The 23,142-nt window shown below is 40.0% G+C and overlaps 1 protein-coding gene across 1 annotated transcript in view; it reads right to left on the bottom strand.

The window, feature by feature from the left end:
- Positions 1-1,008: 1,008 nt before the first annotated feature.
- Positions 1,009-23,142, bottom strand: part of SCRN1 (secernin 1) — a 39,495-nt gene continuing 17,361 nt past the window's right edge. Inside the window, exons 3-9 of the mRNA XM_058809092.1 lie at positions 17,660-17,841; positions 12,359-12,561; positions 9,307-9,501; positions 7,570-7,735; positions 5,554-5,734; positions 3,236-3,395; positions 1,009-2,993 (exon numbers count right to left, since the gene is read on the bottom strand). Of these exons, the coding sequence (XP_058665075.1) occupies positions 3,237-3,395; positions 5,554-5,734; positions 7,570-7,735; positions 9,307-9,501; positions 12,359-12,561; positions 17,660-17,841 (1,086 nt within the window). The 3' untranslated portion in view covers positions 1,009-2,993; position 3,236. The remainder of the gene's footprint in view (positions 2,994-3,235; positions 3,396-5,553; positions 5,735-7,569; positions 7,736-9,306; positions 9,502-12,358; positions 12,562-17,659; positions 17,842-23,142) is intronic.

Here is a 23,142-nt window from a genome sequence, read left to right on the forward strand (position 1 = left end):
TCATTGATGATCTTTCCCCATGGTGTTGCCTTTGAACAAAATTTTTTGGAAAAGACAGGTAAGTGCATCTTTACATCCCTGCTTTTCTCTTTGTTATTACAGCAGCTCAGTTATGCTGTAACTATTCCCACACATGCACATTCATGGTGTGAGAGGGTGTAGGGGTAAGAAGCTCTTCACCCATAGGACTCCCAAGAAATCAACATTAGTCTTTTTTTAGCCTATTGTGATAACTTGCTGTACATCATGTGAAAAGAAAAAAAGAAAAAAAAGTAGGGATGCTTTGACCAATAGTGTCACTTACTGTAGTTACTTGATAAATATGCATGAATGTAGTAACAAACAGGGGTCTACATCTACATTGCTTCTCGAACAACTGGAAAAGTTGAATGCTGTTTTAAAAACTATTTTGTTACAGTATTATTAAAAGTGGCCTATTGTTGGCTCTCATCTACTCTGGAATTTGTGTACTGCTCTGTAGTAAGTACCTTCCTAAGGGTTTTAAAACTAATTCTAGACTACCTGCCAGCAGATATATAAAGGAGAAGAAAATTTAACTCAATTTTTTATTATGGTTTGGGTATTTTAGAAATAACATCTTTCAGGGATGAAATGAGAAATCCTGTGCCTGTTTGCTAGCATTTCTGAAATGTTTCCATACATTCGTCATTCAAGATCCATTGAAGCATCTGGAGATACAGAGGATCACACTGGCTGTCATCCTGAGGCAGCTGATCCCACAAGTGCCACTGTGCCCTTCCACTGAGACACACCTCTGTTCAAGACCACTGCAAATACTAAGACCACGCAGTTGCTCTGGTTTCTAGTGACTGCACCCAGCCATGTTGCTGTACCACAGCTGCTTTTGGTTTTTAAATGCACTATACAACTAAAGCAAAATCAACACGCTATTAGAAAATTACTACCTGGATCGCTGTGCTCAAAACAATTTATTCATTCTGTCACATAAGCAGTTCCACATAAGGACATAAACGCCCATGAGATAATTGCAAGTGTTGCTTTCTTCTTTCTTAAGAAACAGGCAAATAAGATACATATTCTAAACAGGAGCACTCACTTCTTTCATCTTGCCTCCCTCCCAGCTCTCAAAGATTAGATCCAAGTCGTGCAAAATAACTGTGAGAAGTAGTACATCCTAATTTTTGTCCTCTTACTGGAGCAATCATTTTATTCCAGTTCCCTAATTGTGCAGAAATAGCCAGCTACTCCTATGAGGAGATGTGATTTCATGGGAAATCTATTTACTTCAGTTATGGGCAGCTGGAAAACGCACATTTCTCTTTCAGTGGGCTTCATCCCCCCAATACTTTCTGAAATCAAGTGTGCTTCTTGCAGTCAGCCCCTCCTCTGGTTGCCACACAGAGCAGCTAAAGTTCAAGGATCTTACTTGAATATTTCCTTCTATTGTCTACAGTTTAAAATACTTAGACACAGGAGTTGCTCCTAGGATAGAGCAGCATGGGAGGATTTCATTGTGAATGGGAGATTATTAGGTAGGCCTTAAGAGAAAATATATTCTTCCTTGTTTTCTGTAAGTGAAAAGGCCCCATGTTTTCTTGTCCAATTGCCATTTGTCATATAAGGCAATACCAAAGTAATGAGTCTGAATGGAACAATTTCATTTTAAAAATCCTGAGAATGCAGTGTGCCAATACGGCAATGACTTATTTCCCTGATGCACAACTTTTACAGTTTCAATTTGAGGTGTTTCTGCTTTCTAAGGAGCTTTTACTTCCTCAATACAGAAGCCTGTGGTTCTTCACCATCCATTTTCTCAAACAGTGAAGGATTTTAACTCCATATGTTAACTTCCACTTACTAAAGACATGGACGTCCTCTTTCAACCCTCATGTATGAAAAAACCCACCATCCATCTTCACTGGACACGGTGGTTACTGGTTTAATTCTCAGTGTTTGCCCTACCTCACTTCCACAAGAAGAAAGTACAATGAGAAGCAGGTCTGCCTGTAGGACTGTGGAGGAAGGGAAGCATGCTGCAGCAGTGCACCTAATGTAAGGAAGCACCTAATGTAAGGACAGCCATTTCTAAGCCTAACCAGCTGGATTGCCACACCCACCAGCAACTCACTGGTACTTAATGGATTCATCAGCCATGTGGCTCACAGCAGAGATTACTAGGAACTGTTCAGCAGTACAAAGGCAGAAAGATGGAGAATAGCCAGGTACTTATCAATGTCCAGCATCTATTCCTTTAAAAGATTCCAAATCTGTAGCTTGTATATAAATCTGACACATTATTAATTGCATCTTAAGAGCCAGTATGTGTAGATCTCTGCAGATCCAGGCTGGCTCTGTACTTCAGGACTCAGTTCTGGAGCAGCAGCCAGGTGCACTGCAAACACAAGCTGGCTGAGGGTGAGGGCAGAACTTAACCTGGGGACTGAATTCTGATAATTTGTACAGGCATAATGTCAGGTGCTGAGTTACTGCAACCAGATATGGCCATATGAGGCCAGCACAACAAGGTCAAGAGCCAGGACTTACCTTCCTTCCCGTCTCAAACTGTGATTTCAACTCTACCATTTCAACTCTGTATGAAGTGGCAAGAAGAGAAAAATGCAAGTCAGCTTTGCTGCAAGCCTAGTCCTGAGCAACAGAGGGAAAACCAGATTGCTTTCAATGACAATATGGCAATTAGCCTGATGAAGTTAAATCTTTACTTTAATTGGTTGCCCAACATACATGTTTTAACATTCTGTACTAAATTAGCCAGCATGCACACAGTAATTGGACCAGTCAGTGACTTTCTCCTTTCACTATATACATACACAAACAGGAACACCACAAGATTGGACGAAGGAAAGCAATTTGTTAACCAGATACAGCTAGCAAGTAACATTTTTTCCTCTAGAAATGTTTTTTCCTGCAAAATCACAAGTGTGAAGACTTTCTTTCAAGGCTTGAAGAGCATTGCAGTCTTCCAGTGAAAAGGCTAACAATAGCCACTGTAGCTGAAATGAGAGAAAATTTGTTGAAAATCCATGCCAAGCAAGAGTGAAATTGAAAAAAAAAAAATCACCTACACTGCAGCATAGGGAAAAGGGACTTTGGAGACAAGCTGAGCAGGTAGAAAGATGGGTTTGAAACCAATTATTAACATCCTCAGCTTAGTGTAAAAGAGGAGGAGGTTCAGAATCAGATCCAACATTTCACATTCACTGGTAGAGTAGTACCTAAAGAATTGTTTGCTTACTTTATTTGAAGAACTTTAGTTCTGTGTCAACACAGTCATAGAAAAGATCCACTACTTCAGCTGGATCCAGAATCTCTGTACGAGAAAGGATATCTTCCATTGCTTCTAAACCTTGCTTTTCAAGGTCTAACATAATCCTCATCAGTTTCTGGCCTTTATCCTAAAGGCATGAAATAACCAAACTCAGTTAACCAGAAAACAGGCTCATTAAAACATTTTACTCTCTTTGTTACAGAGAGAATTTCAAATATTTTTAAAAAGAAAAAGCCTTTTGAAGTACAAACTACTTCTGTTATTAGTTATTTTGGATGGCCAAAGGCTTAAAGGAACAGTCCTGGACATTTTGTGCATTAAGAAAAATAACCAAAAAGGAGTTGCTAAGTTTAAAGCAAAAAAGGAAGAGGGTGAAAGATGGATAGAGGAAAATTATACAAGGCTTGTACATATAATAGAGGTAAAGCAAGTTCTTAAGCTTGTAATCCCACTAACAGAACTATGTGAGAAGACTGGAAGCCCTAAGATTTGAACAGATTGTGGTATTTGTATGTGCATCTCTCAAGTCAACACCTGCAAGATGATGAATAGATCTGAAATGATGTGTCATGTAACAGTATTAAGACTGCAGATCCCAGGGAGGTCTTGTGTGCCATTCTGACTTACTGCTCTTTGTTTTTCTAGAAAATTTACTCCTGGAAAATCTCATTTTATCCAAATGTAATTGAAACTCTACCTTTTTTTTTTTCCTTGTTTTTTCTTTTTTTTTTTTTTTTAATGGAGAAGTGCTGCTTGTTTTGCTTGCAGCTTTCAAAACTGAGTTTCAGGAGAAACCAAAGTCATTTAGAATGAGTGATGGTTCTGAATTTTTCAGGGTTTTTTCCTCAGCATTTTGTCCAGAAAGAGTAGGGCATCTCATCTAAGGTTTAGGCTCTTGGATGAGCAGGTTTTATAGCATGAAACCTGAGTGGAAACTGCATTCTCTTTTCTACCACAACTATTGGTGTCACATTGTGGAGACTTCACCAGGCGAGTCCACAAGATGCTAAGATGCCTCTTCCAGGTCTTCCCTTAATCAACATCTTGCATAATGATATGAGAGCCAGTTGCATACTAAAACAGTGTTACCAGAGGCCACAGATTTTAAATTACACCATTCCAAGAAATTAATAATCTAGCCCAAACTGCATTTAAATAATGTTTGTACTAGCAGAGGTTATCATAGCTTCCTTTATCAATAGTGAGTAGGTCTCTGAATGTTGTTATGATCATAGCAAGACTCTGACCCATGCAAATAGACACAGAGGAAAATTGTAGAAAAGCCAATCCTCTGTGGGAGTTCAACCCAACTACATGAGGGTCTTGTACAAATTGCCTGAATACCCATAAAAGCTTGACAGGTGTGCCTTGGTCATATTTCCTTCTGTTTCACTTCCCTAAAACCACTTACCCAGTTTACTGCTGTAGTTGTAATTGCAAATGTTGAGAAGTTGTTGAACTACCTGCCCAATGACACCAAAAGTTCTATCTCAACCATTTGGAAAAGCAATACAGAATAATCCCCTTCCTGACTTTACTTATTCCAAAATTAATTGCCTAAGAGATCTTCAACACTAAGTTTTTACCATGGAAGGTTTTCAGCCCTCGGGTAGGTACTGCACAGCACTGCAAAGTGTCCTTTCTTTTCATATAGCATTTCAGTTAAAATTAACAGAAATGCATTAAATTGCAAAACACAAGACTTGCAAAACTGTCATGTGCAAATTATTCCTTCAAGAAAAACACCTTTCCAAACTATGTAGTTCTTAATGCAGCATATGATTTAAATCACAACACTCCTGCCCTCTTCCTAACACATAATTCTGATATAATGTTGCACTAGCATCCAGTGCTCTAATCACTAAAAAGACTCTATGCACAGTGGGGATTGAACAAGATAATCAGCTTAACAGTTTGACTTTTCATTTTGTAGAAGTAATGGAACAGAGCTATACTCTCAGGACAACAAAAACTATGCAGAACAGTTTGTCCTTCAGAGGGCATCATTATTCAAGCTAAACTCTCAAGGATTCTAAGAATATTCAGAGAATGTTTTTCAGTGACTGTGAACTGAGGTATGGAGTTGGCAATCTACATTGACTTCTATTCAAACTACACACCTATAATCTCAGTTGTCCTTCAATTTTAGGAGCCTTCTCCATAGTCTCAAGTCAAATGTAATGCTCTCTTGAAAGTCTGTGCCTTTCAGCACAGAAAGCCATGTATCTCAGTATTCAGGGTTCCAACAACTTCAGTTCATTAATTCCAGGTGCCACAGCTCTTACCTGATCATTCTCCAGGAGAGATCGGGCCCATTCATGTGCCTTGTACAATTCATGCCTACGATCTGGCTTCTCCTGGAACCGAGGTATCTTTTTAGCAGGATCATCATTGCCAAAAGAAGGAGACTGCACTTTTGGTACTAATTTTACATCATCAACAAAAATAAAGGGTTTAAATATGGACCTGAAAGAAATGAGAATTACTGCTTGCAGTAGTAAGAGACATTTCATATATGTTATTGAAATGTTCACCGTGTTATATTAAAACAACATCTACAGAGCAGCATAGGTAATTCATCTACACTAGGCATGGGTAAGGTTAGAGACTTGGTACTGGTCAAGCAAAACAAATCTATGTGCTTTAAAAGATACTGGGTTTGGCAATTATTGCAAAAACTTATTACCCTCTTTACCTATAAGATTTTCTGGTGTCCTCATGCCAGCTCTGCCACTTCTTTAGAAGAGTAGCATTGATTTTTCTCCTCCAAGTTTTTTTGTAACAAATCTCAACATTCGGCCTCACATCAGTTTTTCTCCTCAGTTCCCACTGGCATCTCTCCTCCTCTTTCCAGATTTAAGTTTTATTAAAATCAGGAAAAAAAAAACCACTTGCATGGAGCAGGGAAGATTCCATATCTTGCTCGATATCAGAGGATTTTGCATATCAACAGCAGCACTTTAGAATTCTACTTCAAGAGCTGGGGGAAGACATGGCTACCAATATTGTGACATTTCTCAAACTATTTTAACACTGAATTTGGATCTAAACTCCTAAGAGACACAAAAAAAAAAAACCCATCAATACAGAATCTTCATTCCAGAGAAGCTGAAAATAGATTTTGGCAAGTGACTGGAACAACTGCCTTCCTTCTCTTTAGATACAGAACAACAAAGCACCCTGCATTCTGCAGTGAAGAACCTGCCAAAAGTGAAGACTTCTGCAACACACAATTAATAACCACTGCCTGTGTACCGTCAGCAGGTTCAGTGCTGCAACCCTTTCCATCAGTGTCACAAAGCCTTGCTGACTAAGAATTTACGTGACTCACTAGCTGCATTTAAAATATTTCTTTCTTAATGCATTACAGTGTCGAATAAAGCAAGAAAGGTCTCTAAACAAGGCTTTGAAGGCAGGTTTTTGACCTTCAAATGGACAGAAATCCCAACAAATAATTTGAAGCCTTGCTCCTTTTTATTGCAGAGGATTTGCATCAAGTCAAAGAAAAGTTTGGGTAAGCAAGTTTAAAACTGACACTTAACCCTGAAAGTCTGAGTTGCATAATGCAAGGTGGGTGGAAAGTCCCTTTGGCATGGATGACTTCCACAGCCCTCAGTAAAACCTAATGATTACTACCAGTCCTCAGACAGGAATGACAGCTGTTCAAGGGCACCATTTTCTTCTCCCCATAACGTCTTTACCTCAATGCAAGTGGCAGATCTCCTGAACAATTGCAATGGGTTTAGTTTAATTTCTGTGAATCCCAAGTGGATTCTGTTTAAAACACAAGATAATTCATTAATCTTTGATGATCTGGCCCATGAGTTCCTTAATCTTCTCAGCTACTTTCAGCTAGAGAGGACACCATGTAAACCAACTGGAAATTGTCCCTTGAATAAATGACATGCTTGGGATCCCAGCAACTTGCAGATGTTTTGCTGTGTTAACATTTTGATATCATATGAAGCTACCTGGAGTACACAACCCCTCTCACAACACTTCATTTGCTGGAGTTTTGCACCTGCCTGTTCAAAAGAAGTGACTTGGGAAGTCCTCAACTCATCTCAACAACTTTCCAAGTGGAACGCAACTACACTGGAATTCCTGGCCCCTCCCTAAAGTGCATTTCCCCTGGAAGCTCAGTAACACAGGACTGTCAGATTGCACATCTCAGAGCACTGACTACATTTCTGGTTAGAACACACTCCTGAAGTATGTTCCAGTTTGGGTGGCAGGGTTTGTTGGTTACCTTTGAGCCCATCACTGCTCTGCACCCCAGGGAGCCCAGTGCTGTGGCTTACCTTGAAGGGTCTGGTGTGCCAGTGAAGTAATGAATACAGGGAAAACTAGGGTCCTGAGGCAGAACAGACACTATGCTAGCTGTAGTAAGGAAAGATTCAGAGTCCACACAGACACCACTGTCCTTGTCACGCAGGACATCAATCATAGCTTGTGCAGAAACGTCACCTATATGGAGGGGGGAAAACATTCCTGAGTGTTCAATGGCTTGGAGCTCAGGTAAGGATTTTAGCCTGAACAAGCCAATTTGGCCTAAAATGGCCCCTGACATTTGACATGGGCACGTCACAAATCCCAGTTAATAGTTTCTACTTAAGCAATGAACATTCAGAAAGAACATGCCTAGCTAGAAAATGAGAATGGTAAGAGGCATTAATCAGGCATGGCAATTGCCAGGTAGGGAGAAATGCTATCAAAAAGGTACATTTTCAGGAAGAAGGCTGTAATACTGCTTTAGCAGTCACTATGAACAGACTACTTACTTAAAACATCCGTTTTCCTCTACCCAAGCAGGACAGAATGAGAACACCCTGATTTTCCACTTCTCAATTTCCATTCTCAGTTGAAATTTTGAAACATCATCTTGCAGTCACAGAATGTTACAGCAGCAGACCTAGGCCTCAAGATTTTTCTCCAAACCCCTATCTACACGAATCCTCTGTTCTCACCGTGTCTCCTGCCTGTGTTCATCCCAGCTTTCCCCCACTGCCCCTCCATGTTTTCTCCTTTTGCAGGTCATGCTTCTTCCCCATACCTTCTCAGGCTCTGCAGTGACTGAAACCTCCATGCACAGGTGCCTCAACACACCAGGAGACACAGAATGACTCAGCAGCCTGCAAGATTTTCAGCCATAGCCATCTGTCTGTAGGGGCTCTTGGGGTTTTTAGTGCCATAATCCAGATTTATTAAGATCTTTTACCTATAGTCCTTCAGAGTTACTGTATCTGCCTCAGACACTAACCACACTCCCTGCAATGCTACAGCCTTTGCAAGAACTCTGCAGTGCAACAAATTTCTCACCTCTACACTCTTCAGAACATTTACCCACATGTGAAAATGCCAACAGTCCAGTAAATTCACATGTGTAGTAAAGGGCTTTTTAGAAAATGATAATTTGTGCCATTTTTCATGCATGAAAGAGCAGAGATGCATGCATTCCCATGCACTGCTGCAGGCTGTCCATTTCAGAGGTGTTTTGGCCAGCTGCAGTGAACTGAAGTCAGTAATAAATCTGGGTCTGGAAATAAACCCTTCCTTTGACTGCAGAGAATAGCAAAATGTCTGTTCCAGTGGCTTTGTTCCACTCAACAAAGAAAAAGGCACTTCAGTTTGCAACTGCTCTTCCTTAAACTGTGCTCTTGAAACTTTCCCCAAAAGGTTAAATCTACATTTTCCCCACAATGCAAATTCCACTGAGCTCAATCTTTGACATGTGAGGCCATTTTAATTTTAGTGTTAGGTAGGGCCACTAAAATTACAGGAAAGCACAGATGCAGTGGCACATCATGCACATCAGAGCACTGAAGGAAGTTACTTTTTATTTGTAATCCTGTTTTGAAACCTTGGGGATGACATTAAGGGCTCCATCCTAAATAGTGGCAAATTTAGGGACAGTCTTTAGTTCTGATGTTCCTTCCTACATAGTTTACATGTAGAGGTGCTCAGCCACATGTAGTTCTGGACAGAATGCCTGAAAAGGAGGCAGCAGTGAGCTCACAGAAAGACAGTTTAACACTTACCACCTTGTTTTTCTAGGCTCTCCCTGCCAGAACAACAGGCTAAATGGTCGTCAGCAAGAGAAAACACTTCAGAAAAATTGAAGTCAGAGTCTCCGTTCCACCAGCCTTGACTTTTCACATAATTCCTTAGTTCAGGATGCTCAGCATCAATTTTTGTAGTTAATGAAAGCTGATTGCAAATACATTTCACTCCCTCTAGAAAGAGTCACATATTAAAAGAGAACATTAATACAGTTTTCCTGGGAGAAGCTGGAAGGAAAATGTCATATCAATTAGGAAACAAATTAATCCATTGGTTAGTGTGTGCATTTGGCATGACTGTGTAACTATATAATTACACATGCACAGAATTACCAATCCCTGCAGGTTGCAGAGCTCAGTCCTCTGTGCCCTGCTGAGACACTGACACCTGTGATTAACAGTGGGATTTAGACAGAATGCCAGTTTCCCAATCCACACCTCACACCTTCTGACCACAAAGCAGTGGTGGTATCCAAATGCCAAAGGCACCCAATATTTTTTCTAATGGCATATTCTCCACAGACACAAGAAGGCTTGAGATCTGTCTTGATTTCAAAACATATTGCAGCAGAGCTGCATTCAATGAACCTTCCTTGCCCTTCAAAATTAAAAATTTGGAAAATGTTTTTAAAATCATTACGACTGCTTTAAGCTTCCCAGCTGAGAAACAGTTTCACTGTAAGCTGCAAGATAGGTTGAAATTACAATTCTTTTATCTTAGATTTTAAAATGGCATGAAGTAAAAAGAATGTGTAAGTAGCCTCCAAAGAATACTGATTTATTTTTTTTTTAGTTCCTTTTATCAAACATACTGCAGTGCTTATAACCATATATCCACAGCACGGCAGTGGTTGCTGCAGATATTCCTCAGAGAGAATAAAGCAAATGTATTGGAAGCCAGAGAAAGAGATGATAAAGTAAAACTATAAACTAAAATAAACACAGATTCTGGAATTTGGCACAAATAATTTCTTAGACAAAAACAAAACCAGTAGTTGTGAAAGTTTTTAATACTGCCTTCCAAAAAAGTTAGCTTGCTTTTGCAATGCCCCTTGCATGCAATTTAAATAAGGGGTAACAACTTCAGGAAATTCTGTGCATCATTCTGTGAAGAAGTCCCTGACATCCAATTCTGACTTACACAGGGTCACTGACAGCTTATTCTGACTCACCCTTTCAAACAGCATACTTTTCTGGGAATTTTCTTGACTTGAGTGATGAGGATATTTGTATTCATGTCCAGCTAGGCAAGCCACTCTTTAAAGAGCTCCTTAAGTATTACATTTATAAACTCATGCAAAATAATATTTCATGGATTTGATCTACCATAAAAGAAATTATCATTCAAATTTTCCACTGAGACTCAGGAACATTAATAGAAAGGATTCAGAAGTATTTATTCTTAAATTATTTTCAGAGAGTTGCTTGATAAACACTCACTATAAGCTTTACAGTAATATCAGAACTCTGAGGATAGTCAGGAAAATATATGCCTTCACACTGGGGAATGACACATTTTCCCCATTTTAACAGCATTTGTGCATTCATTTGAAAGGTTAAGAGGCACACTTATGGTTGCAAAAAAAGACCCCTCTGAACAAAGTAAGAAATATAGAGTTCTTACATAGCCAGCAGGCTGAAGGAGGTGGAAACTACTTATCTGCAGCTCACAGGGACCTCCTGAAGAGCAATGTGCTGGTAGAAACCAGAACAGAGCTGCAGAATCATTTCAAAAAGCTGCAAGCAGCAGATGAAGGCAACAGTTTATTTGCTGGGAAGGAGGATGTGAAGGTTATGGACTGCTGATGCAGCTAAAACTGCTAAATAAAACCCACTGTTCCTCAAGTATCAGGCAGGCAGGTCAAGAGAAGAAGGCAGGCTGTCGCTGCATAATCCCAGGAACCTCAGGAGTCAGCTGCTTGCCAGAACTGGGGTTTCATCAGGACAGCATTTTCAGTCTTCTCTCCTCTGTGTTTGGTATCTGTTTGTGCCAGATAACCTTTAAGGGCACCTCTAGGTATCCCTAAAATGCAAGCTTTACTTGGGACAACACGACCTCTGTGAAGGAAACTGATTCCTGCTTGGTGGCAGGGACTGACAGCAGGCCATCACACAACACTGCACAGCCTGGTGATGTGTCTTTGCTCCTTCCCATATCTGCTATCTCCTACCTTTAATCATTTAGGGGGAAAGGAGGAGAGAATACTAAATGGATCTGTCACAGCTCAAGTCATGGATGACAAAAGTCCTCTTGAACACTCTGAATTTTCACTTCATTCAAACATAAATACATTTGTAAAAGCTCTACTCTTACAAAAATAAAAATCTCTTCAAGATTAAGATGAGAATAAATTAAATACAGGCCTTAAAAATCATGTTATATTAAGCAGCCTATATATGCTGGAAAAGTTTTAAATAAATTCATCCACTAAGCCAGTGAATTCTAGAAGTTAGTTTGGCAGCTCTGGCTTCACACATACAGAAAAAGAAACCATTTACAAGTTTAAAGAGCAGAAAATTATTGTTTTGCATCATTTAAAAAACAGGGATATGAATGGAGAATATCTATTTCAGTAAAGGAACCACCACCAGCAACCCATTCAATTTATCATCTGAAAAAAGCCCTTTTGTTTAAACTATCAATGGTTATCCTTTCCTCACAATATTTTAGATTTGTAAGTAATAATCTGGGCATTAACTCCATCAAAAATACCATCTGACCTGCTCCAAACAGAAAATAAATCTTGGAAAATACACCTATTGAATATAAAAATTATGATTATTACATAGTTTATGCATAAAGGCAACAATCTCCACCTTCGCAGAAAATGCTAAGTCACATCAGCAAATGCAAATCAACACATAAAAAAAAGTCAGAGTAGTGCAAATATAGAAAATTATAATTGGTGATTTAATCAAACACTTGCATTCATTAGTCACTTATTTAAACTCACTGACTTTAGGACCAGTTCTTCCAAGACAACTCTTTACAGCTATTTTTAATAGGATTTGCTGTGAGTTCTAAACTAACCTGTGATTTTTTCAGCTGCCCAATACTTTCCAGAAGTCTCCAGTATCCAGGCTTCATTCCTGTCCACAATCAGAAACGCACTTTGGAAAGTGTGGCATGAACTCCCATCTTCATAATAATTTCCACCTTGTCCATGCTCTTCCAACAGAGCAACTATTACATCCAATGCTTCTTTAGCTGTTGCCCCCCTTTCTAGGCCAAGTCTATAAGAAAAGGGTAAAATAGAGATTCAGAGAGGAATGATACAGTAAGATCTCCTTAAGTTTTTATTTTTAAACACCAGCACTCATCTGAGTTTAAAACACTGAAGTGTCTGGTATGCTTAATATAAGAGTTCTTGCTTTAATTACTTACTAAAGGATGAGCTATAGAATTACTTGTTTCTAGTCTTGATTTTCTACACTGGCTCTTTACTCTCAAGCCTATCATAGCTGGCTTTAAAATGTCCAATTACCAACCAATGATCTCAGCTGCACTGTAAACATGCAATGCTCTGTTTATCTCCTCCTCAGGCAGAATACATTTGAAGGACAATTTGCAAGTATTTTTTTTTAAGTAACAGCTGTACCAAGGTTACTGTTCTGTACAAGGGCGGGAGATGGTAAATAATTATTACCAGTTATTAAAAAGAGAAGGAGTACTCAATATTACAGCCTCTCCACAACCTCTCTTTCCCAATGCTCTGGTTGGCCATGGAAATCAGGTATTATCCTTCTACGCATATTACACGCTGCAAGACAAGCATTTGTGCACAGTCATACTTCAGAGCTCCTGCAGAGGCTTCCCCAAAAAACTGTTTGAATACCAGATATGGCTTTTGTCAGAAGAAAGAGCAACCACATGCCTGAAAGAACAGAGTTTTAAAAGGAAGTTGAAGCAAAGCAAGGGTATTTTACAGGAAAGCAAACTGAGGTGTGGTAATAAATTTTACAAAGCCATAGGGAATGACTGTATCCTGCCTTGAGTAAATGGCATTAAATAATCCCTTGATATAATTTACAGCCCTAACTGAATCAACAACAAAAGCAGGAATCAGAAGTTGAAATGAGAACTGCAAACAATTTCATTGGTTCCAAAATCCAATTACTGGTAATGAGGAAATGCAGTGTTTCAAACAACAGTGTATCCATGCCTCCATCCTTTGGGAGTTACCTGGTTCAGTCCAAAATTTCTCTCTGTTGTTTTGTCACCTTAATATTATCCTTTGTGTTTGTCTTTCTCTAACTGATCTATGGACAAAATAATTTTGACTGATGGACAGTTCCAAGAAAATCACTTTGTTAGACATAAGTACTATCTATGCTAGCTCTTTCCATTTCTCTTGAAATCACATGACAAGCAAACACTACTCTGTTTCTTTCCTAAAAACTACAGCAGACAAATCAGATCCTGATAATATGAATACAGATTTGTTGATCTCAGTGCTTCTCTGCAGTGGCTCTGCATTGTTAAATACTTGGCTACCATTCGCCTTGTTTTAGGCTGAATTATTGAAAGCAGTGTTTTCATCTCTCTCAGCAGCATCTATTTCTCACTAACTCACAAAGAAGAGCCAAGAGCCAACTAGAATTTTAAGGCTTAAGTTAAAGTGACAGTTCCTTCCCCATCATTTTCTTACTTGCATTTATAGGGTCTTTCCCTCTCATATTTTCTTATTAGCTGAAACTTGTTTTGTACTACTGACTCCATTTTTAGTCCCTCTGCTTTTATGGTTTTCCTTAATTCTTTTCATCACTGGTGCAATTGCTTTTTCAGACCAATACAGCTATGCCAGTCTTTGCACATCCCAGAGACATAATTTAAAATGCAGTCCAAAAGCATGTCCTGTTTGTTCCCTAAGAGCAGTCCCTGCCACAGGAATGTGAATGGACTGAAAACTACCTTGGTGACCATACAGCCACTAGATTCAGTGATAATCTGCTCCCTTCTCCCCAGTTAATGACCAAAACCATTTTGATCTATCTACCATTTAGATCAAAACCTGCCAAGAGACACAACATCCCACTAAAACTTTATTGTCTCCCTGAAATGTTCCATCTGAGATGGTTACAGCCTAGCTTTTGTTGTCAAAACTGCAGCAGGGATTCAGGCTGAAGAAGCACCCTTTAGGTATTATTTTTTTTATAAATGGCTCCAATGTTACATTTATTTCCATTAAGTAAAGGTCTAGGCTTTGCTTTTGCTTGGCTGCTCCTATCTGTCAGTCACAAGGGACAGGAAAAAAATAAAATAAAAGGAAAAAAATCCATCCTACACAACAACCACACAACTCATTTCCACAAAATTAAATCTTGTCAATTATCTCAGCATCAGTGTCCTGGGCAACCACAGCATAATCCTCCCACTAACACACTTCAGAGTACCCTTCAAGGTGAGCTGGAAGAACAGTTAGAAGCAATTTAAATGCCAGATGAGAGCTTGAATTACTTGTTAATAAAATTGCAGTGATTTTGTACAATCCACTGCCTAAGTACCTCCAATATGCTGTCATATTGTCAAAACAATATTATCTTAAGCTTTTCAACTTCACCTATCAGTTGCATAATGCAGGCTTTCCAAATTAACTAACATTCTTGATGGCATTTTACTTTATTCAGCTTTGAGGTCTCTAAGGAAAGAAATTGGTAAACAAATTAATACCATTTTAAAGAGCATTCTTGACTCCCTGCCAAGATTGGCATTTCTGTGTGGCTCTGAAAAAATTATTTCACCTGTGATGAAGAGAACAAATAAATAATACAAACACATAGGGATTAAAATTAGGACAACAATGCAAAAATAAGGGTGTAATTTACTGGTTTCTCCATATTTATCTTTTGTATGATAATGCTGTCTTAACTTATCAGCAACACAGTACATGAACTGTTCAGAAGAACATGCTCCCCTAAGTGAACAGGTGCTTTATAGTTGCAACTGTGCATCAAAAAAAAAAAAAAAAAAAGAAACCAAAACAAAAATGCAGGCAGCTAGGAAGAATACCTGAAGAAAATCTTGAAAAGCTAACTAATGCAGCAATACTGGTATACCTTTCAAAAATCAGCTTTTGAATTAATCCCTAGGGGGAAAAAAAAAAGGTTCCTTAGGAATTTGTACTGGAGCATATTTTCTCTATGTCGTGACTAAGTCCATGTTCTCAATTTAGATTAACTGGGACGGGGACCAGCCTGCATGGAATAGGACCAGCTTCTAACCCTGAAGTCCATCACACAACTTTATCAGTTTGTTAAGAATCATTCAGGTGTTCTGACATGATGTGATTCTCTATCAAAGAGGCAGAGCCGGTGGCAGCTGCCTCACTGCAGCCTACAGAGATCAATTTTGTTCTCTGTTCTATGGGGTGACATGAAACAGACACACTTAATTCAACTGGCCAAGTCTTCACAATCAGAAAAAGAATCACTTAGGCTGGAACAAGCAGCAGATGGTAATACCACATCTCTGGTTCTCCTTGCCTGAAAGCGCCCTCTCTCTGCACCCCAACTACAATTTCTTCTGCAGGTAAGAAGGAAGAGAGGGAGGGTAGCACCTACAGGAGATGATTACTTGTGTAGTTTGTGGCACTGCCTCTTTACTTTGGTATGTCCTGATTTGCTAGTGTGGGGAAATCTAGAGCTAGTTGGATATATGTTTTCCAACTCTAAATCTAGAGTTGGATAACATATATATTTGAATGTTAAACAGTCCTTTGAGAATGTAGTAACTGAATAAGAAGTTAGTAGAAATCAACATTTAAATCAATGGTTTGTTAAAGTTTCAAAAGGACTGTGGTAGGACGGAAGAAATAAAAGTAGAAAGTCATCTAAGTCCTTTTCTTCACAAAAGGTTGTGCTATACTTTCTGAAACAACCCCTCACATCTACTCAGCCTTCTTTGATGCAATTAAATTTACTAGTTCTGTCAGGTACAGCTTCTCCACAAATTCCTTCGGTATATACAAGGCTTAGAGAAAATACCAAAGAGAAAGTTAACCCAAATTCCCTCATGATTTTGTCATTGGTCAGATTTTATAGCTCTCTGATCACATTTCCAATTTCCACTGCATTCTCTTCGGTTGGCCCATATTCCTCCTGATTTATGGTAGCTGGAAGCAGACACCGTTTCTGCAGAGACATCTTAGAGAACACTTACAGTTACAGTTTCAGGTATTTATGCACCTAACAAGGAGTTCTTCTAACCCATGCTTCCCAGCTTGCTTGTGAGAATAACTTCTAAAGTTTTAACATCCTCTTAAAAGTCAAGGTATCTATTTCCTATCCTTCTATCTATGAAATATCTTAACTCATTGCAGGAGTAAAGTAGAACAGTTTGAGGGGGATTTTTCTTGACTACCAGTTATTACTGTGCATTTATCAACTCCTTGATATACAAGGGCTTTCTCCTTCAGGAACTGAGATTAAGCTGGTTTATCACGAATCTTTTTAAAAATATCAAGCATAGTCACAACATTTAACTTTTTCCAGTCAACTGAAACATCTCCCATTTTTCACGAGTCCTCAAGAAAAATGAGAATTCACCTGTAACTGCTTCAGTCAGCTCATTAAGTATCCCAAGGGAAAGTCCAGTAGGACTATTTTGTCTGAGACTGATTTACTTAAATATGCAGCTGTTGTCCTGCTCAGTCTTTGAATTGAGTCCATTTGCTTCATTTCTCTTTGTAATAAGTCTGCACGTTCTCTCTTCTTCCATTTTGAGCTTTCATCCCCCACCCAAGCCTCCTTTAAATTCTCTTCACCACAGGATCAGCATGCAGGCTGAGACTCAGAGTGCAGCACAAGGCTTTTGGGAGCCAGCTGTCAATGAACAGCCTCACAGGAGTCTGTGTGCCAGCATCTGAATAAGGGCAGTGCCTTGCATTGGAATGCATGGGCTGAAGGAAACCATAGGAGTTTGTTTATGCCCACAGTTGGCTATAAGCCCAGAATAAGCTTTTTAGGTCAGAGTAGGCTGTTGTAAAGTGGGGGAGAATAAAGGGCACACCAGAACTCTAATATTACAAATTAGTTAGCAGTTCCTTACTAACAATGTAATCATATCTCTTACCCTGTCAGAATAGCCACTGCTGGACTGCAGGGTAGGTAGACAAGGTAGATTGAGTGAACCCACAACAGACTGGCACATTCTTGGTAGCTAAATTCAGATTGCAAGTGTTTCAAATTTTCATTCAGCTGTATTTGGAGCCCCACCTAGCCTGCTTATATTGCTTTGAAGTCTCCTTACGCCAACACCACAAAGCTGCTACTGGTACCAGCATCACCTGAGGCTGAGGATGAAAGGCTGGGCACAGCTCAGCAGGACACCCACCTGACAAGATCCATGCCTAGCAAGGCTTCAGACTCAGAAGCTGGTTCTCTGGTCACAACAGCTTCGTTAGCTACACACACTCCGTGCTCGTTAGCTCCCATTTCTGCCCCCCACAGCCAGGAGGGCCTGCTGAGCACCACAGCGTGAGTCCTGGGCACCTGCTCAATCTCGATGTACGTGCACTGCAGAGACAGCAGGGAGACAGAAGGTTAAACAATCACTTCATCTGCTGCTGTGACTGAAACAAAACATGACTTCGATGTACAGAAAGGACGCACCTTGTTTAAAAGGTCCATGCTTTGTGAATGAACAAGGAAGTTGTTTAAACAACATTTAAGTGTCATGTTTGAAGCTTCACATCCTTATATTGCACAAGCCTGGGAAAGTACACGTGCTGATGCTTGCAGCTTCCAAGGGACAAGCAGGACCCAAAAGCTAGGATCAGTGAAAAGCAGCAGGAGACAGACTGTACTGTCACATTAATAAAGCACCAACCATACCTGTACACAGTAACAAAATCAAACATTCTACCCCCTCCCCTGTTGTCAGGGTACCAGTTGTGGGTTTCTCTGGGTCTGCATTGAAGGCACTTGAGTAGTTCATGTTTGAACTCAGGTGTTTATTATTTCTTACCAGTAAAAGAGTCTCACTGCTGTGAGTTCAGCAGCTTTTCATTAAAAGGCACAAAATGGCCAACAATCTCTTGTTCCAAGGTCTTTTAAGACTAAACTGATACCTAGATTATTTTCCCTTTTAACCCAATAACTGATCCCAAAGAGCTGCAATGGGAACTTTTCTGCCCAATAACAAAATGACGCCCAAACCCACGAAGAAGAAGGAAGAAGAAGCATGAAGAAGAAACCCAGGATGACACCCTGTGCCCTCCATCTTGCTTCCATCCAGAACATACTAAAAATCACAAAACCTAGATTTCTCACCAAGTGATACACCTACACTACTCTCTATAATCTATTTCACACTTTTGTGGGTTCTACTCTATCTTGAAGTCCAGGAAACTTTCTCCATGAATGAGGGTCAAAGTCAGTGCTGCCCTGGGGGTCAGGGTACCCCAGAGCAGACAGAGAAATATTCGCAGTGCCCTGGGTTTCCACACCTTCAGCACCATCTCCAGTGCTTTATCACATAAGAGTCACAATGGTTGCTGGGACAAAACACATTGAAGGCTTCCTCCTCCCCCTTGCTGCCTCCCCTGCAGCTGCCCCAGCACAGAGACAACTGGTAGCAAGAGGGGAAAAAAACAGGCCATGAAAAGATTTTGTGGTACAATAAGCCACTTTGATAAACAGTCACAGAAGTAAAACATGGGCACTGCTGCTGCTGAAACTGGTGGTTTTACTATTTTAAATGGTCTGCTTTAATTAGATGTCTGCAAATGTACTCTGACAAGTCAAAAACACAAAGGAAGGCTGCAGAGAAGTCATAGTAACTGGAAGGAAGAAAGAAATCATGTTGCCTTTCCAATACATTTATTCGCCTTCAAAACAAGCACTGTTTTCCCAGACAGCATGGATGAGAGCACAATCCATGATTGGTTTGTGCAAAGCAGAGAAATATTTTATATTTTTCTTTATATTTTACTGTTGAATTCACATCAAGTTTTTCATAGATCAAACTCTGCAGAATTTGCTTTTGGGAAGCCTAAAATTGTCTGTATTTATAAGGCATCTCTTAAGGTCCAGCATTCCTATTGTAACACCTTTCTTACAGGAAGTAATTTGGAGGAATATCTGATCAGGTATATCAGAGTAAACAGGATCATCAAAATGGACTTGTGGACTAAAAGTTATTTGCCTTGCTTGCCTGGCTGTGTTGATATTAAAATCTAAAGCCAAGGAAATCAGTCCAAAATATCACAGCTTTAAGAAGCTTTGTTTTTTTCCTAGCTTTTCTTTCTGCCTTTAAGAATTATACAGCATGATCATCTTCAGCGTCCAATCTTGAGAAATTATTTTCACAGTAATAGTTCCTCTAGCATGCAATTAAAATGTGTAATAGACTATCTTTGTCAGAAATGGGATTTTCAGAGTCCTTCACTTTGACCATGCAAGAGGGATACAGGAAATGAGCTTACCACCTTGATGAGGTAATGTGTGTAAATAGGTCAAAACTGAACAAAATAAAAAACAAAACATCACAAAGCAGAGGGGCAGTGAACTCTTTCAGCCTAAGGACAGGCTTAGGCAAGCAGATCCTGTCAGGGACAAATACCTGCTGTATTTGTAGCAGAACACCCCTAATATTTAACAGGCTGTTTGACCAAATTTGCTTATACAGTAATACACTGTGATTTTGTAGAGGCAAATTCCTCTTCTATCAAGGTGCCACAACATTGGGCACTGGCCAGGAGCTAAGACCTGTAAAATAAAAACTCTTATTATACAGTTCACTCTTAGCTTCATTGTGTAACCAAGCCATGCCATAACTGACATTTCTCATCAAAAGTCCCCCCTCTCCTTTTGAGCTGTCAGCAAACAAATCTCATTTTTGACATTCTGCACAGTTTCATTTCAGAGCTTCAGGTCAGTGCTATTTGGATAAGCACCCGAAGCATGTGTGTGAGCAGGGAATAACTGTATTTGCTGCATGTGCAAAGGGGAGTGGAGCAGCAGGGGAGGATTACATGTGAAGACAACACCAGAGCAGCTCTCAGGCCCCAGGTCAGGGGGTCAGGCACCCCTACATGTCACAGGTGCTCAGCTGCCTGTGGCCATCCTGCAGAGCCACCCATGAACCTTCTCAGTCCTACAGCAGAAAGCAAAACCCTAGACACAGTGTGGAGGAGACTCCAGTACTCCATACACCCACACTTGCAAAGCATTTTCTGGCTGAATAGCCCCATTATACAAGCTTGCTTACACTGAGTCTTTGATTTTTTAGAAGGAAAAATGATAACACTCTGAAAAGTGATAGTTAAGCTAAAAAAAATGCTGAATGCCTTTGCTCTGCAAAACATACTTGCAAGGCTATCCTTGCTACCAATCACTTATTACTTGGTGTCTCATTCCAAAGGCAAGCACTCCCAAAGCTGCTATTCATTGCAAAGATCTTATTGTCAATGGTAGCAGTTGAGAAAAGGGAAGGAGGAAATTGTTCCTGCTTGAGGAATCCAGAGCATTCTGAAAAAAAAATGTGGGTTTGTTTTGGAACTGTGTAATCAGAGACCAGAAAACATCCATAGGCATCATTACACATCTCAAAATACAGCTGTCACCTTCCATAGTGCTTCTTTATGTCCCCCAGCCCCCAAAAAAAGTGAACATGGAGCATATTTTCATGCTATATTTAGTTTCCATACTCAGGTACATAGACAATATTCAAGCCTTGCCATATTTACATAAATTGTCTCAGAAGACCTAAATAACAGAAAAACCATTTCAATCTGACAGTTGCCGACAGGTCTTGTAAAACTACTATTGACTTGATTCTTATTCCTTTGTCATGGTTATTGGCACTGCTGAATAAGTCTTGATGACATTTTACCTTCCCACTATAATTATTTACTCCAGTAAGCATAAAAGTAGGCACTCAATGGGATTTATGTATTAAGGCAGGAGATTGGTTCATATTTAAAATAACAGGTATGAGCTTCTCAAAAATGTAGGGTCCAGAGGTGACAGTAGATTAATTTTAAACATAAAGCTTCACAATTTCACCCCCCCAAAAAATAACATCAGAAAACCCTTTCCTAAGAAACAAGAGGAGCTGGGCTCTCCACTTTTACCCAAGACACATAAGTTGTAAAGGTAGGTCAACCAGAGCCAGACACTGGATTTGCAACACAGCAAACCATTGCTGCTTCTTGTTCCACAGAAACCAGGACAGCCCTTCAACAGCTAAAACACAAAAGGAAATAGTGGGTGAAAGACAACACCATCCACCAAAAATCCCTCACTGGCCACTAGATTTCTAGAAATAGGAGCTTAGATAATGACAGGATTTTAAAAACAGGCAAAAATTCCAAAATCCCTGTCCCCCCTCCTGCACCCCACAGACTTGGCAAATCCCTCCAGCACAACAGCAGAGCAGCCTGTTCCACTGAGCACTGGGCCAAACCAGGCAATGGTTTGTTTTATTATGATAAATAAAACAGACATCAGGTACTGCTAGGATTCTGCTTGCCACTAACCCTGCCTTCAAATTCCTGAGATGTCCAGCTTCAGCTGGACTAACCATTTTCTTAGAGTATGCATACTAAAACCAGGAGAATACTGACAAATTTGGTGGCAAAGGCTGAGAGTGAGTGGCGGGGGGCTCCATTGATTTTCTAGAATTCAAGCCCTGAAAGTGGCATGACTGGCATCTTGCCCTGTGACAGAAAATTCCCATTAGAAAATAAAAAACTGAAGAAGAGAGACCTCACACACAAGAGATGCAGCCAACGACTTTAAAGAGAATTGAACAGGCTGGGAACTAATGATACTTCTTTTATTTCACTTACAGTATCAAGAAGAAAATCTTATCAAGGGAGTTCTAAGAATAGCACAAGGCACAAATGTATCTGCCAGCCTAGCTGGGGCATGCAGATAAGTTGGAGGTATTCCAAACCCAGACAGGACAGTCATAAGCACAAGAGATTTCTTCTTTCATTAATGAAAAGAAACTATTGTGCAGTTTCTACTGTACCAAGGCTGCAGAAGCCCAATTCCTAGCACTGTCAGTCAGGTCATTATGAAATATCAATGAAATCACATAGGCTCCAGCCCTGGATAACAAAGGCAATAGTCAGGGAATGCTTTAGAAAGAAATGATCTTTGAAAGGGGGCATTAAGATTCCAGATACAAAAGAGATCCCAGGCCAACCCCCTTCCCTGCCATCAGATTCTGGCTGGAATTTGGCATTAACCCTTTGCTTCACTGCTTCAAGCACTGCCACACCATAGCACATATCTGAAAAAAGGCAAAATGTCTGTGTGATTGCAGCGACTCAGTAAGTTGCACTTTTAACCCCTGCATTTTTAACTGCATTTTTAACCCCTTCTAAGGAGGGGTGCAAAGAACGTGCTGAGGCAGCCTCACAGCCTGAGCCTCCCTGGCCATCAGGGCATTGACACTGACAGCCTGGCTGGAAATGTGCAGACAGGAGATCCCACAGCTGACATGGGCTGCCTGGGCTTTCCCTCCATTGGGAAGTGGCAATCTGCAAAACTAGAATGGAGTTGTTCAAGGAAGCCCCTCAGACTGTGTAGTGCAGATGTGCCTAGCAATGAGCTTTACAGAGAATTCTTCTGCTGCTTATTGACAGAAACAAATTTAGTAGAGCTCAAAGAAGCGGGAATAACCTCTCCTGGGAAAGAGGAACATGCAGGCAGTAGTGCACAAGACAAAAGAGGTGGTTAGCCAATGCTGTTACCACTGCTTGCTCACACAGAAAGCAGAACCAAGTTTAGAGTGGAAGACACCTGGATGATGATTTTACCACATCCATTAAACATGGCCATGACATCTCCTGCAGCAGCAGGACT

Source organism: Ammospiza caudacuta, chromosome 1 (assembly GCF_027887145.1).
Source record: "Ammospiza caudacuta isolate bAmmCau1 chromosome 1, bAmmCau1.pri, whole genome shotgun sequence".
NCBI lineage: Eukaryota > Metazoa > Chordata > Aves > Passeriformes > Passerellidae > Ammospiza > Ammospiza caudacuta.